Below are 14,536 nucleotides of genomic sequence, written 5' to 3'. Positions count from 1 at the left end.
GAATCTCTCTCTCTCTCTCTCCCCCCTAAACTGCTTCACTGCCAGGTGTAGATACATCTAGAACAGCCATCCTTGTTTTTGTGGTCTGCTTTTGTATTGAGTTCAGCAATCCAGTATTTTAGCTTTTTTCAGCTGCAAACACTTCACCAAAACCTTTAATTTTTGTATTTTTTTGCACCCCTGGGATCCATTTTTCCAGTCTGCTAATGTGTATTCCACCAAGGGGAACAGCAGAGGAAGTGGCTAGATTATTAGTTGCCTGCCTTAAGGGCAAAAAAGCACTTATCTTCTCTGAAAATACTTTTTATTGTGCTCAGTTTACGTGTGTGATGACTTCCACCCCTCCCAAATGCATCTCAATGATCCATTTTTGAATTAGAAGTACTAGCCAAAAAAAAAAAAAAAGAATCCACAACTACTCAAAGCATGAGTATTTCACCTGCTGCTGTTGTATCTTTTTGGTTGTCTGCTTGCTCTCTCCCCCTCTTGTGAGCACAGCCGATGACTGCTAAATTTGCCTTTCAGACATACAAGTACCCACACCAGCTTCGTGCATTTTTCTTTTGCTGAAATCAAGCCACAGTATCCAAAACGCTCTGCAAACGGTGGCTGTCAGCAGCTGTTAGAGTTTACCTAAAGACTCAAAGATGGAGATTGAAAAGATGCTCCTTTACCTAAATTACTGGTATTACAGAAGGGAGGAATAACGAACAGAGTGGCTGGGCAGAATCCTTTCATTTGCTCAAGAAAATCACCGAGAGTATGTCTGCATCCCCAAGTCAAAGAAACCTGAAGACTTAGCTCCAACTTAGTGATGCTTACTTCCTCAGGCAATATTCTTGAGCTTCTTTAAAGCCACATGCAAGCGTCCTGCATTCACACTGTTGCAAGTGTGAGGAAGGGCTGGATTCCTTCTGCCTGCAGCAGACCTCCTCTCAAATCTTTATGGCGTTTCCCTTCCAAAGGAAGGTCAGATAACTGTTGGTATCTAAGCCACGCACTCGGGCAGTGACTCAAATCAGCGACCTCTCCCTCTGCCCGCTTTAACTCGCAGTTTCTGCAAGCCTGCAAACCCAGACTCTAGACTCAGCCTACCTGCAGAAACTCAGTGCGAACAGCTAAAACGTTTTGCAGCTGCGGATTTCATACTGCCTGTAGTATATACAAGGAAGCGGAGCCAACAAAAACGATCACAATTTCAGGCTTTACTTAGCCAGATAAGCCCCTACACCACATGAGCTCTGGGAATCATCAACTCTACATATTTAGGAAAAGTTATTAAAGTCTCAATGCACTGTCTCCCTCTGCTGACAGCAAAGACCTATATTCCAAAAAACTATGTATTAAATTGTGGTCTCCAGTAAGTGCAAAAAGGAAAGAAACCTCTTTGACAGGAATATTAACTAGAATTTACAAAGTGAGGCTGAAGTTATTAAAAAAAAAAGTATGCACGGAGCATTTTAGCCTATTAGAAATCACATTCAGAGTGAAAACCTACAAACTACTGACACAGTTTCAGTGGAGTTCAGTAGGATCACCCGATGTTTCAAAAAGCGAGGCTATTTCCCTCTCTCACACGTGTACACAAATGAAGTATCATTTGCAACACGTGGGGGAGTTCATCGAGGGAATTCCAAGAAACCAGAACGTCGCAGTCTGTATTATACAGTTATGGGAACATTGTAAGATTAGATTTCTGTAAGCCAGTTTCTTCTGCAATACAAACATCTGACATCTCTAATCAGATTACACATGGTTAAGACCTTCCCTTTTTAATATTGCTTTTAGCTGTACTTGCTTGTAATCCCTTCAAAGTATATGATGCTTCCCAACGGACAAAGAAAGACACTTTTACAGACGAGATCCTTTTGTTCAGGACATATTTCCTTCTGACAACTGAATGGAAAAGACTATACTGCCAAAAGACAGACTTCTTTCACACAGGCTATAACTGGCAGACAGCGAATACCAAGAAACACTGGCTGCTGGATATCACATATTAAGAAAATGGGTACAACTCTGAGCCAAGATACATTGCATTTACACAAACGTGCACTGAGAGTTCACTTTTGGCAGAAGAGTGAATCCTTATCTTTACTACAGCACTTACGCTTACAAAAGCCTGTCTTTTGCATTTACTGTAGGTGTAAGTAGATATTGCAACAAAGCTGAAACTTTAAAATAACAGTCCTTATTAAACAGCCTGGCCTGCTTATTCTCAGCATGACCTGGGTGGGAGCTGAGCATGCCAGAGCAACTGGGTGGGCAGGTCGCTGTGCTCCCAGTGCCAGGACCTCCTGCTCCCCGCCAAAATTCACACTTCAAAGAGACAAGAGAGAACTGCAGCTTCGCAGGCAACCCAGCAGAAAGTTTTCAGCGTGATTACATGGAGATGACATCAGCTCTACGTGGCTATTACCCATCCACTTTATATAAAGGAAAAAAAAAAACAAAACAGGCCTGTCTACAGGGCCATCCAGAGCCAGAGCCAGAAAGCCGTACTGCAATCGCTTCTGAAACCAGCACACTTTCCAAGTCGTTCTTACTTTGAGAGTTTTTATTTCCACTAGCTAGGCACAAGACGTGCCAAATTTTAAATCCTATTTTTAAAGGCTGGAAGAAACAAATAAAAACTACTTGAACTTGTAAATGAGCCTTAATTTAAAGAAAATACACTAACAGACAAAATACAAATTACAGGCTTCACATTCCTGCAGTTATTTTCCGATATCTAACACCTCTTTAAAAATCAGCTCAATTACTTAGCTCTAACATACTGTTTTAAAAAAATCCACACGTTTCATTGTTTGAAAGTAATTCTTGCATTCAAAGTCCTACACCAGAGTAAGAGAAAAACCTGAAACTAGCTTTTTTTTTCCTTTTTGAACTATACAGCAGCTATTTAGTTTAATCATTAAAAAATTTTCCATCATTAACCTCCCAAACATGCTACATAATAAAACAACCGATTAAGCTATAACACAGATATTTACATTGCTTTTAAGACTATGGTAACTCTCTGAAGGTGGGCCTTTAGCACAAACTTGGCAACGGCCTTTCCTCAATACAGCATGCCAACAGGCTATTTTGCTAAGAAATATCAGGTATTTCAGGAAACCCAGGACTAGTTACACACTCTTGCAAATCAGCTACAACAAAGGATTTTATTCTTCTTTGAAGGATATCATAGTTACAAAAGGAAGGCAATAAAAGTTTACAATCATTACCCAAACTAAGAGGAACAGGAGTGGATTACGAGTCGATCGTTGGATCTAGGCCCAGTATTCAAGAGAAGCCAACAGCAGAGCAAGGACTTGCGTTACTTGTCCGGGATGAGAAGCTTGGGCCGCTTGCGTGGGAGAAAAGGTCAAACAAACCCGCTGGGCTGAGATAAAGTTTTGTAGTATTGGACTCTGACCTCAGATTTTAAACCATGCTCAACTACGAGCAAGCCAGTTTAAACTCATTATTCCTTCAGTCTGCTCCGGTTCGGTACTGCAGAGATCCCAAAGCAGGGCTGCAACGTCAAGGCTGAACAGTCGTTTGACCTTTACGTCACTTTAAGGGCTCGAGGGTGGGTTGTTTGTTGGGTGGGGGGGGCTGTAGTTGGTTTTTTTTTTTCTTTTGTTTAGCAGTTTTGACTAATTTAAAGCTCTTCTCCAATGCAAACTTACTCAAGCTACAAATCAAACTTAAGCTAAACACACAGAAACACGCTGTTGGTAACTGTCGTTTATTACAGGTCCTTAAGACTGCTTGTTCAGATGGCCATGTTAAGTAGATCTCCCGCACCGAGCTCCCTAGGAGTACACATGCAGCACTCTATAGATGGCATAGAGATGACAAAACCATTCCAAGTCTTCCTCCGTCCCTCTCCCCAAGACAAGAGCCTGAGCTCATGCTAACCCCAAGATGACTCTCCTGGAGGAACTGGAGCAGTAGGGTAGGACCAACGGCCGACACTTTACCTGCTGTTGGGAATTGTAATCGAAGAGCCCCACAGTGGCTGCGCCCGAGTCCACAGGTACTTGAGTGCCAGAATAATCAAACTGAAGAGGCTCCATGCCAACGTGCTCCATGGGATCCAGAGGGACACTCTGGGACTCGATGTTGGAGAAATCCTCCACTGGCTTGGCACCATTTGTACTTGCCAGCTGGGCTAAGCCTTCTGATCCATTCTGGTTCGGACCCAGAAGATCTACTTCACTAGCAGAGTTCTGGCAATTACCAGGTGTACGGCTACACAGAAAGAAAAAAGATACTCGTCACTAAGCATGTCCATTTAATGCTATGTCACACAGCATCGATTAACAGCAACAGACACTAGTACTCACCAGAACTGCTTGTAAATGTTGTGGTAAAGGGGACAAAGATAAAAAGGATGGTCTGAAATAGTTCCCTAAATGAATTCTACAGAACAATTTATGTATTTTAAAAAAACAAACAAAAAAAACCACGCACAAAACCCCCAGTCCACCTGCCTCAAAGACCTGTTACAGTACAAGTCTAAAAAAATTCCCGTTTCTTTTTTCTCCTCAATTGAGGAGAGAGTCAGCCATAACAAGACAGGATTTCAGAAATGCCAAAGTTACTTTTTCATAAAGCTATTTGGCAATTATTAGCCATGTAACGCTCTGGCACTGTATCTCACTTGAAACCTTTCTAAAGTAGCTGCCATGGTTTCCTAATTACCTAACATAAGCACTGGACTCAAGTGGAAAATGGTTCATCTCAACGCAAGGGCCAGCAGCGTGCGCTTCACAGCACATTTGTTTTGCTTTTACAGTTTTCCTACATGTCAACACAAGGCACAGCAAGTAGGTAAGCTAGCAGGAAATACAAATGCATTGATTACATCAATAGCCACAATTTCAGAAGGCTTTAATCTCTTGAGAGCTACAAGGAACAAGTCCAAAACCACAACTATAATCTAGACTAGTATAAAAGCAGAGTCAACATCTTCAGTAGGTATTTCCATAGGAAGCCCACACAGAGTAATTAAAAACAGGTGTGAAAATAAAACAAGATTACAATATACAGAAATAGGTCTGCATTGACTAGAGCTATCAGATGTTATCCTCCACCTTCCCACAGTGCTTCCCTGTGCACATTATAACATCCTTATGACACTGTTTCAATGAGTCAAAGGTTTTTCACTACAGCATGGAAAAATCTTTCAAAAAAATGTTAAGTGGGACACTGATTAATTATTAACTAATGGTGCACGTACCTGAAGTCTTTGACATCTGCGTCGATTCCATTCTGCACAGGCAAACCATTTGTTTTATCCATCACATCCCCCTCCTCCTTCAGATCTCCTAATTTATCGCCATCAAATGTGCCCTTATTTTTCTTATCCCCTTTGTCATTCTCATCATTCTCTGCATCCCTTGGCCCCTAGGCAAAAGAGACATTATTTTAATAAGCTTAGTTTTCAGATCAATTTTACTTTTTTTCCAAGATGGTAACAAATCAAAGAAACGTGTCACAATAAAGTAAGTCACTTGCAAACATTAGTTCTTACAAATAAAAATGTAAAAAAGCAAAATAGTCAATCGTAATTGAAGAAATAAAGGAATTAGTTCTCACTCTTCCAAGAGAGGTTTTATCTATCTATTCAGTTTCTTCCATTTAGTAATTCAGGGTCTGCTTCTGTAGGCTCTAAAAATCCCACCCCAAAATAATTTTAAAGACTATTTATCCAAATCCTCTTTCTAGATGGGACTTAGGCACTTCAAAATTACCCCAGGAACTTTAAAATGCGACAGCACGTACTGAAGGGGTATAAACTGAATTAGCACCTCTCCAAAAGTCTCAGTGTCAAAGATGCAGTAATTGACTGGCCAAGTGCATGTATTTGAGCAGAACTGGATCACCTTGTTTGGGGGGTGGGGGCATTACTGTGATTTGCACAGTGAATTCCGAAGTACGGCTCATTTAAGAGCACTCAAGTCAATCACTAGTTCGATCATTGGTTCATAAAATCCTAAAGCACATTTTTGGGAGTGAAAAAGGAATGAAAAACAAAAAAAAGAAAAAAGGATTTCTGTTCTGTTGAGCATTTTATGAGTGGTATTACATCTGCAGCACTTCTGCCCTTAATGTCTGCATTTTATTTCACTTGGGAGAAGAATAAAGGGTGATTATGCCAGGGGCAGAGTTTTGAACAACAAAAGGGAGAGGAAAAACAACATAATTTATGATAAAAAAACAGCAAGGGGCATATAAACATATTTATCAGAAACAGCTTTGGTGCTGTCACACAGACAGACATTCAAACCCTGTCTTCCACTTCATTTGAGGGAAAAGTACTCCGTACGTAACAGGTCATTTGAACCCTCTATCAACTGAATTGTTTTTCCATTCTCTTTAATTGGAGAGGGGGGATCCCCCCCCCCATATTTAGAAAAAAGATTGTTTTAAAAGCAATCATCTTCCGATACTTCTTAAAGAAAATAAAATCGTGCTTCCCTAATATTAAAGAGCAGACTTGGAAATGCCAATTGTAAATACAAATTTGGAGCCCAATTCTCAGCCACACAACGTGATATTCACCAGTGAGACCCTTCGTTTCAGAACTGGCGTCCTGACTATCAATGCTGCGGAGCAGACACCTCTCTAACCCCCAATTCGGATGATAAATCAGCTCCTTCCACTGATTGTTCATTTCTCAAAAACCATCTTGCTTAGGCTTAGGGTTCAAGAAGGTTATCAGGTGCCCACTAACGAGGGACAAAAATAAGAGGATGGATGAAGGAAACCACAAATCAGCTCCCTGAAGAGATGAGCACAGCAGTCTAACAGTAACAAACCTACTCCGCTTTATGTTTTTCGACAATTCCTGATCTAGCACTTGGCCGATGAGGTAGAGCTGAGATGCAGCCCCTTTTTCCCCGCTACAGGGATGAGGCTTGATTACGCCTCTCACACCACATCCTTAGATTCAAGGCAGCAGCAACTGTGCTCCCTTCCCCACCCCACGAAGCACTGTGACTAATGCCATTTCTCCACAGGAAACGATACGACCTTGAAAGCATTCCCCAGCTGGAGTGGCTTTTGTAGCTACATTACATTTCTAGCATCATTACATGGAGCTTTTTGTTCTTAGCCAGCAACAAAGCAGCCACACGCTCATTCAAAAACCACAGGTATATTTGCATACTTTTCCAACGACAAGCTTAGATGGGGTGTTACTGCCGGTGTGCTTATCCGAAGAACCAGGGAATGTCAGCAACCTTCACATCCTTTACACCCATCTCCCATACTGCATCCCCTAAGTCAAGAACAACGGTTAAACTGCTAGCCGACCCGTTTTAAGATAGCTAGCTAAACTAAGAACAAATAAAAGAAAGAACAAACATCTGCCTTTAGGAATGGATTAACAAACAAACAAACCAAGCAGCAAATGGAGAAAATAACATAATGGGAACTCAAATGTCAGAATCAGGCACACTTACAAATCCTCCTTTCCTTAGGCAGGAATCTCCAGGAGATGAGCTCAACACATACTCCACCATGCTAACTCCAAGTCCTCCACTCTCTGACCGTGGTGAAAGCACTGAGTTGACTTCACTATTCACATGAAAGCCCTGACCAGGTCTTCTCTGAACCATAATTGGTTGGGAAACAGAGTGATCTGGAACAAAAACATGTGCAATTCTTATAAGTAGATCCAACTATTCAAAGGAGGCAAGTCATTAAATACGTACTCTCTAGTGTCTTAATTGTACTAAGAAGTGCCAACTTTTTGACTCTGATGATGTCCATTAGAAAAAGCAGGATGGCTTTCTCATTTTTTAAATACTAGAACCTGTAAACCTACAAGCGATAACTACATTTAAAGTCTAAAATCATAAAATTTCAGAAATTTCAGTCTCTAAGTAAAGGTTGCAATTAAAAAAACAAAGTTCTAGTTTTTAGTTTTAGTAAAACTCTCGCATTAGTACAGTGAAAAAACAGTCAGTCTTGGTTTGTCATTTAAAACATCATCCTACCATTACAGCAGCCTACATTTGTTTTCTTGGTCATATGAACTGCCATATTCATGTCATGATCAGAGTTTCTCTTAGCTGCTATTTCCTCAAGAAAAAGTTTTTGAGAACTTCATTTTCTCTTCCTCATCTCCTGCCCTCCTGCATCCGCTCCATCCCTTTATCCCCTCTGCAGTATGGGGTTCGAGATCCAACCAGAACAGACTAAGGATAGATGTCTCCGAGTCCTTACGAGCTCTGCAAAAATAGGTGGCTGGGCAGCAGAAGGTGACCTTACATCCCCAATGAGGGAAGGGAAGAAGTACTCCGCTCCTGCCTGCTCAGACTGGCGGTAGTCCACGAGTCAGTAACAATGGGCAGCAGATAGAGCAGTTGCCAGGGGATGGTGGAAGGGACGTGCAATGACATCGATACTGTAGTTTCCTTATAAAGCAGGCATAAGCTGTCAAGAGAAGTAATTCTATTCTATCATTAATCCCAGCTATGCTTTCCTGCCTTCTCCCTCAAGCCAGCACAAGAATCTATGGGGCCACGAAGTACAGCCGACTGGGGACACTTTTTCGGGATAAAGTTAACAAAGAAAAGATAAAAGCTAGTTTTAACCCAGATCAATTCCCCAGCAGGTTTCATTGCACTGCTGCATAACTACTTGTACCACCAGGAGGGGAAGAAAGGAGGGGCCTGCATCAGACAGGACTGCTTCTTTTAGCGGTACTGGCTTCAAATGCTTTAAAACTACAACTTCAAGGCAGTGTAGTGAAGAACCAAAGCCATATGGGAGGACTGCAGTGCACACTGTGGACACAGACAGGAAGGAAAATGGATGGAGCAAAGGGCATCTTACAGAAAACCAGGCTTCATTAGTTCCACTGTCCATGGAACAAACTAGTCCTCTGGCCAAGGACACTTCCACACACCCCTCCTCCAAGTTCTGCTCCTTTCTCTGGGGCAGTGACCTTGAGCAACTGCTCAGACCATGGCTGTTCTCTTCATTTTAGATGAGCAAAAGGGGAAACTATGACTTCCCTGACTCACAGACAGCAGTGCAGGCCATGGCTCAGGAATAAAGGCAGTAAGGTGCACAGGATTAATTGAGAATAAACAAAGGAAGACATGAGACGAAGGGCTTTGACTCATGGAGATTTGTGATCAACCAGCACAGGAGGTTACCTCCCCCAGATGTCTACCCTGCCTGTCTGGTGGATGTAACCAGCCCAACAACAGAGGCAGCAAAGGAGAAAGTCTCTTCCTCAGCTGTTGCTGTTCAGAGTCTGGCTCAGCCCTTTAATCCACCCTCAACTTCAGCTTATATTAATACAACCAGGCACAAACTGTTGTTGAGGTCTGGATGCAGGCGCGGCTATGAAGATCCACTGCGGACAGGCAAGTCAGGCAGCTGGAGGCAGCAGCTCCCCAAAATCTCCCCAGTACCCAGCCAGACTGCAATATTCAGCTGATCAGATTTTGAGAAGCTTTATCCCCTTTTCACGGCCATTTTGAAATTCAAATAATAAAAAATGCCCTTATCACTATCCCAATACCTTTCCTCTAATAATGGATATTTTCAGCAGGGAAAAAACCCCACACAACAGTGAAGTTCCTCGAAATTGTATCTCTCTTGGAGCTGTAGTTCTGCACAGTTGTTTGGAAACTGCACGAGATACTCAGCAGTGTTTAAGGACCATATTCATTACATATAGAAAGCACAAAAAAAAAAGTAAAAGGTTAGCATTTCAAATTCAGCACATGCATGGGATTTTTTGCCGTTTAACTAAAACCAACCTGAACACTCTCCCCTTAAATTCAAAATAAGGGACAGTCTCTGACCCAAGAACAAAACTCTTGGCAGATAAACTTCAACGCTACTAAAAAAAAGTGATGTTTTGAATTCTTTTTTAAAATGAATGTTGTTGGGTTTTGGTTGGTTGGTTTAGTATTTTAAAAATTGTGGGGTTGTTTTGGGGGGTTTTATTTTACTAATCTTGTTCGCTATTATCTTTGTTCAAACTTCAAGTAATCCATCCCAAGGCAGAAAATACATCAGAAAGTTTAAATTGAAATGTTAATGGCAATCTAAAATTTTTGAGCAGATAAACAAAAGGGTACACACGTTCACATTAGACAATCTTTTTATAACTATGGATATCTTTTAACTCTATCACAAAGCAGTGTGGGTTTTTCTGTTAGTTTTCTATTATGTAAAACAGATGATTTTAAAAATCTTGTAAAAGCTGTGTCATCCAGACTGGCCAGCAATTTTGAGTAGATGAGTTGCACATTTCTGTATTCAACCCCAACTAAATTAAGTAAATAATTGAGCTACCTGATGTTCCCCAAGCACTGTCTCTCCACTGATCTCCCAGAAATATCCCTTTTGGTCCATCTTTGCTGGAATCATCAGATTCCCAAAACTTTTTACCCGGCAACAGCTGCTGCAATTAAAAAAAAAACAAAAAACAAAGCATGATTAAAATAAGTATAAAATGCAAACATAAACCATAAGCGTCTCCCTTCTAAACATGAATCAATCATTAAACACAAACTGATACATGCTTTATAATCAAAATATTTACATACTCCTAGGGTGAAAGCCATACAGCAACTGAGATAATGATTCAATCTCAGCAATCCTCTTACATTCTTAAATGCTTTATGAACCCCACACACGTAAGCACACACATACAATTTACATTCTCCAGCCTCTCAGCATGAGAGCTACTTGCAAGAAAAATATTCGCAGACAAAACTGTTCTCATCAGAACATTATCATGACTTCCACCTGAGCTGTGAGGATACCTCTAAAACTACCCAGCGTTTCCAGCACAAATTCTTGCCTTCAACTGCTGAGGTTCTGATGCTGGCAGGGACAGAATAGCTCAAGAGGTGCCAAGAGCTCTCACTTCTCGCTCATTTAATGACTGCTGAGGACTCTCCATGCTATGAAGGTTATTTGTAAACACTAATAAGAGTGAACAGTTCTGGGCCACTGCACCTGCCACGCATGTATTGTTCCTACCAGATGAAAAGAAAAAAAGGTTATGCACTTACTGAGAACGAGACAGAAAGTCATCCTTGGCTTGAATGAATCCAAGGAAGATTGTTCTGAAGTTCAGAAGATGGCAGAAAGAACAGCGTGTCCTATTTGGCCGATGTATTTTGAAAATACCAGCTTCGCTGAGGAAACACCTGCCACGTGGCATCTACATATGGCAAGGGGAATTTCGAGCCCTGCTTAAGTGCCTTAGATGTCAAGCATACAATCTCCAAATTAAATCTTCAGGCTGAATGAGATGTATGCAATTCAGACAAGAAACAACAGTACATTCATAGCAAATTAACAAAATAAATGAGCCTTGCCTGCTGAAGTTGGAATAAAACTAAAGGAACTGGAAGATTAATAAGTACTTGCATCTGTTTGAAATTACCATAGAACAAACAAGAATCATCAGATTAGTCGATGTCTCCTATTTATTAGAAGTGTTGATAACTCCATACTCCATCAGCAGACGCGCAAATTTAAGGCTACTGCATAGCAGAGAAAATAGACTGCTGGATGAAGATGAGGCAAGCTAAGTGATTTAAGAGCTCCCAGCTTGCAGTGTACTCTGGTTTAAGACAGACAATCAGAAAAGTTGTGCTCACCATTTACTTTTTAACTTAAGGAAGATGTTTACTCAGAAACGTATCGCGAAGCAGGTCTGTACGTATGAGATTAAACCCGAGGTTCAGATTTGGATAATTGGACAGATTACACAGAAGACAGGTAGTATAATGAAAGCAACACCAATTTTACCCCACACCTGAGAAGTAGAATTCCCTACAAATTCTAAAAAAAAAAAAAACAAACAAAACCAAACCAAACAAAAAAACAAACCAAAAAACCCCGCCACAGATAAGAGAGCAATTACATTCAGCTATTTAACTAACACTCAAAGTTGCTGTTGAGTAAAAGTAATCCTGCTTTTGCGCCGAGATCAGTAGAGAATAAGATCAATCCACGGCTTAAACACGGTAGTCACCTACAAGGGAAAATAAATAAATAAATGCAATCCGTTTGGGAAAAAAGCTTGTACAGGCACAAGATGGAGGGCAGGCACGGCGTCTGAGCAGACCTCAGAGCAGAAGCACTGCTGCTTCAGGGGCTGTCAGTCAAACTCCAGCTGTACACAGACGTGCAAGTTTTACGCTCTCGGCTCGCTGCTGCTGCCGACTGTATGTCCTAAGCAAGAGCTGGCGCAGGGGCATTTTCCAGCTGAACTGAAACATTTATGCATACACCTGCATGTTGTCTATACAAGCACACAGGAATGTAAAACAAAGCAATCCCCACATACAGAGGTTGAATCAACATCTCAAACTAACACATAACACGTTAAATTTTAGGATGACATGTACCAGTAACACTCCTCTTGTGCCAGGCACACCAGGAGCTCCAGCACAGAGGTCACCACTTCTGAACCAGCTGAGATCCTCCTACAAGGCTGAAGACACCGTGCATGTGTGTTTGCTGCCACAGCACTACACAAAACTTATTTACAGATTAATGTTGCTCAATTAAATTGCAGTTTTTCTTTTACTGAAAGTATACACTTGTATAACTTACTTCCCCACCCTAACCTCCTCTTCCAACTCGCAATAGCTTTCGTCCTGCTAATTCAAAAGCAAAAATCTTCAGATTCGTTTTCAACCTAAGGATGAGCTCATTCACCTTCTGTGCTGGAGCACAATGCAGCGTACTCCAAAGTCCTTCAAAGGTATGTGCACTTCAACCCTACCTGGACGTACAGGCTCCAGTACCCAGGCTGTCCCCAGGGCATGTGGAATAGCTGTACAAAAAGTGTCAGGGACAGGCAGGACTTGTACCCACCCTGCTTCACAGTATTCATTACAGATGCAGAGTCTGGAGTCACAGAATGGTTTGGGTTGGAAGGGACCTTCAAAGATCATCTAATCCACGCCCCCTGCGATGAGCACGGACATCTTTTCAGCATCTTTCAGGTTGCTCAAAGCCCCGTCCAACCCGACTTTGAACGCTTCCAATGATGGGGCATCCACAACTTCTCTGGGCAGCCTCTTCCAGCGTCTCACCACCCTCCCTCATTGTAAAGAATTTCTTCCTTGTGTTCAAAAAGTCTCCCTTTAGCACAAGGAAGAAACTTCCTTTCTCTACAGTCAAATATTTGTTCAAAACACTGGCTTTGAGTACCTTAACTTTTCAGTACAGAAACGCCAAACTTCTGTTTTCCCCAGTTCTTCAATATTGGGCACACCATCCACGCCTACAAACTCCGTATCTTGCACACAGTCTGTCCAAGCAAGACCATTTAATTGCCTATTTTCTCTACCAGTTATCCCATTCTAGTTTCAGTCTTTTTCAGCAGCAAGTCATTTCCACCCAAACCTCTCAAAAAGGTTAAACTTTGAAGAAAGCATTTTAATCCAAGTGCTAAGCTACCTCTGGGTTTTCATTGTCGTCTTCCTACTCAGAGAAGAAGACTCAACTTGTTCTTTTAACTCTCAAACCACTGAGTAGAAGACACGGTGTTTCCCCCAGCTGCTCCTTCTCTGCAACCAGCAGAAGAAACATCATGAGATATCAGCACATCACTCACTTTTTAGAAACGTTGGTGACTTTAGGATTTATCATTGCATGGTAAACACAGCGTAGGACTGCTCATGATTCTCTCAACTGAACGATAAAAGCAGGGAAACTTGCACTGCGCTCCCCTTTTCTGTAATCCAGAAATAACTCAAGACAACTGTAAGGACAAGCAACTCCCATCAGCAAAACTCATTTCAAAACACACAGACTAACCTGTTCCTCCATCTGCACCATGGAATGACATTAAGGAGGTGAAAGCCAAGTCAGTGCTCTCTAGTATTTATAAACATAAACACACATCAGGTGTGCTACAGGTTTTTTTAAGCTTCTGTCATTCCCATATTTCTTAAAATGCAGCTTTTTCACTCCTGCTGCTGCCACCCCAGCAAAAAATCACTACTCTCCTCTTCATTCCATTTCAAGGAATTTTGAAGAAGAAAGCGATACGGACCGATTAAACAAAATTTTAGCTGCAGCTAAACACTTCTCATTTCCTTTGACAATACCTTACAGTGTAGAAGGACACAATCTGTTCTGCAGTCACACCTCAAATAAAGGATGAGAAGGGGCATGGGCTTGCATGGAAAGAAGTGAGCAGAACAGAGTATTTTCTTTTCAAGGAAAGAGCAATCTCTAGTTTACAAGAAAACTAAACTCCTTTCATAAGCTCTTGCGTTTCCAAAATGTTAATAAGTTTTCCTGATACACACAAGAAAGCAATAGTGAATTCTAAGCTTATGAGATTTATTCCTCCTTTAAGGTAAAAGGCAAAATGGAACTTAGGCTAAAAATCAAGTATAATACAAACCTAAGAGGAAATCTGCATCTGTAAACCAGCACAGAAAAGGGCAACAGGGAGCCCAGCAACTGCCTGGTCAGTACACTCGCAGCAATAGGTAATCTCAACATTTTTAAAGCAACCCTAAAATCTTAAGCAAACCTG

At 41.4% G+C, this 14,536-nt stretch overlaps 1 protein-coding gene across 1 annotated transcript in view; it reads right to left on the bottom strand.

The window, feature by feature from the left end:
• PUM1 (pumilio RNA-binding family member 1) overlaps positions 1–14,536 on the bottom strand; it is a 76,230-nt gene that overhangs the window by 36,694 nt on the left and 25,000 nt on the right. Inside the window, 4 exon segments of the mRNA XM_009322259.1 lie at positions 3,969–4,239; positions 5,231–5,397; positions 7,458–7,636; positions 10,315–10,423. Of these exon segments, the coding sequence (XP_009320534.1) occupies positions 3,969–4,239; positions 5,231–5,397; positions 7,458–7,636; positions 10,315–10,423 (726 nt within the window).

This window comes from Pygoscelis adeliae, unplaced genomic scaffold (genome assembly GCF_000699105.1).
Source record: "Pygoscelis adeliae isolate BGI_AS28 unplaced genomic scaffold, ASM69910v1 Scaffold513, whole genome shotgun sequence".
In the NCBI taxonomy this organism is placed as follows: domain Eukaryota; kingdom Metazoa; phylum Chordata; class Aves; order Sphenisciformes; family Spheniscidae; genus Pygoscelis; species Pygoscelis adeliae.
This window is presented reverse-complemented; position numbering and strand designations above follow the sequence as displayed.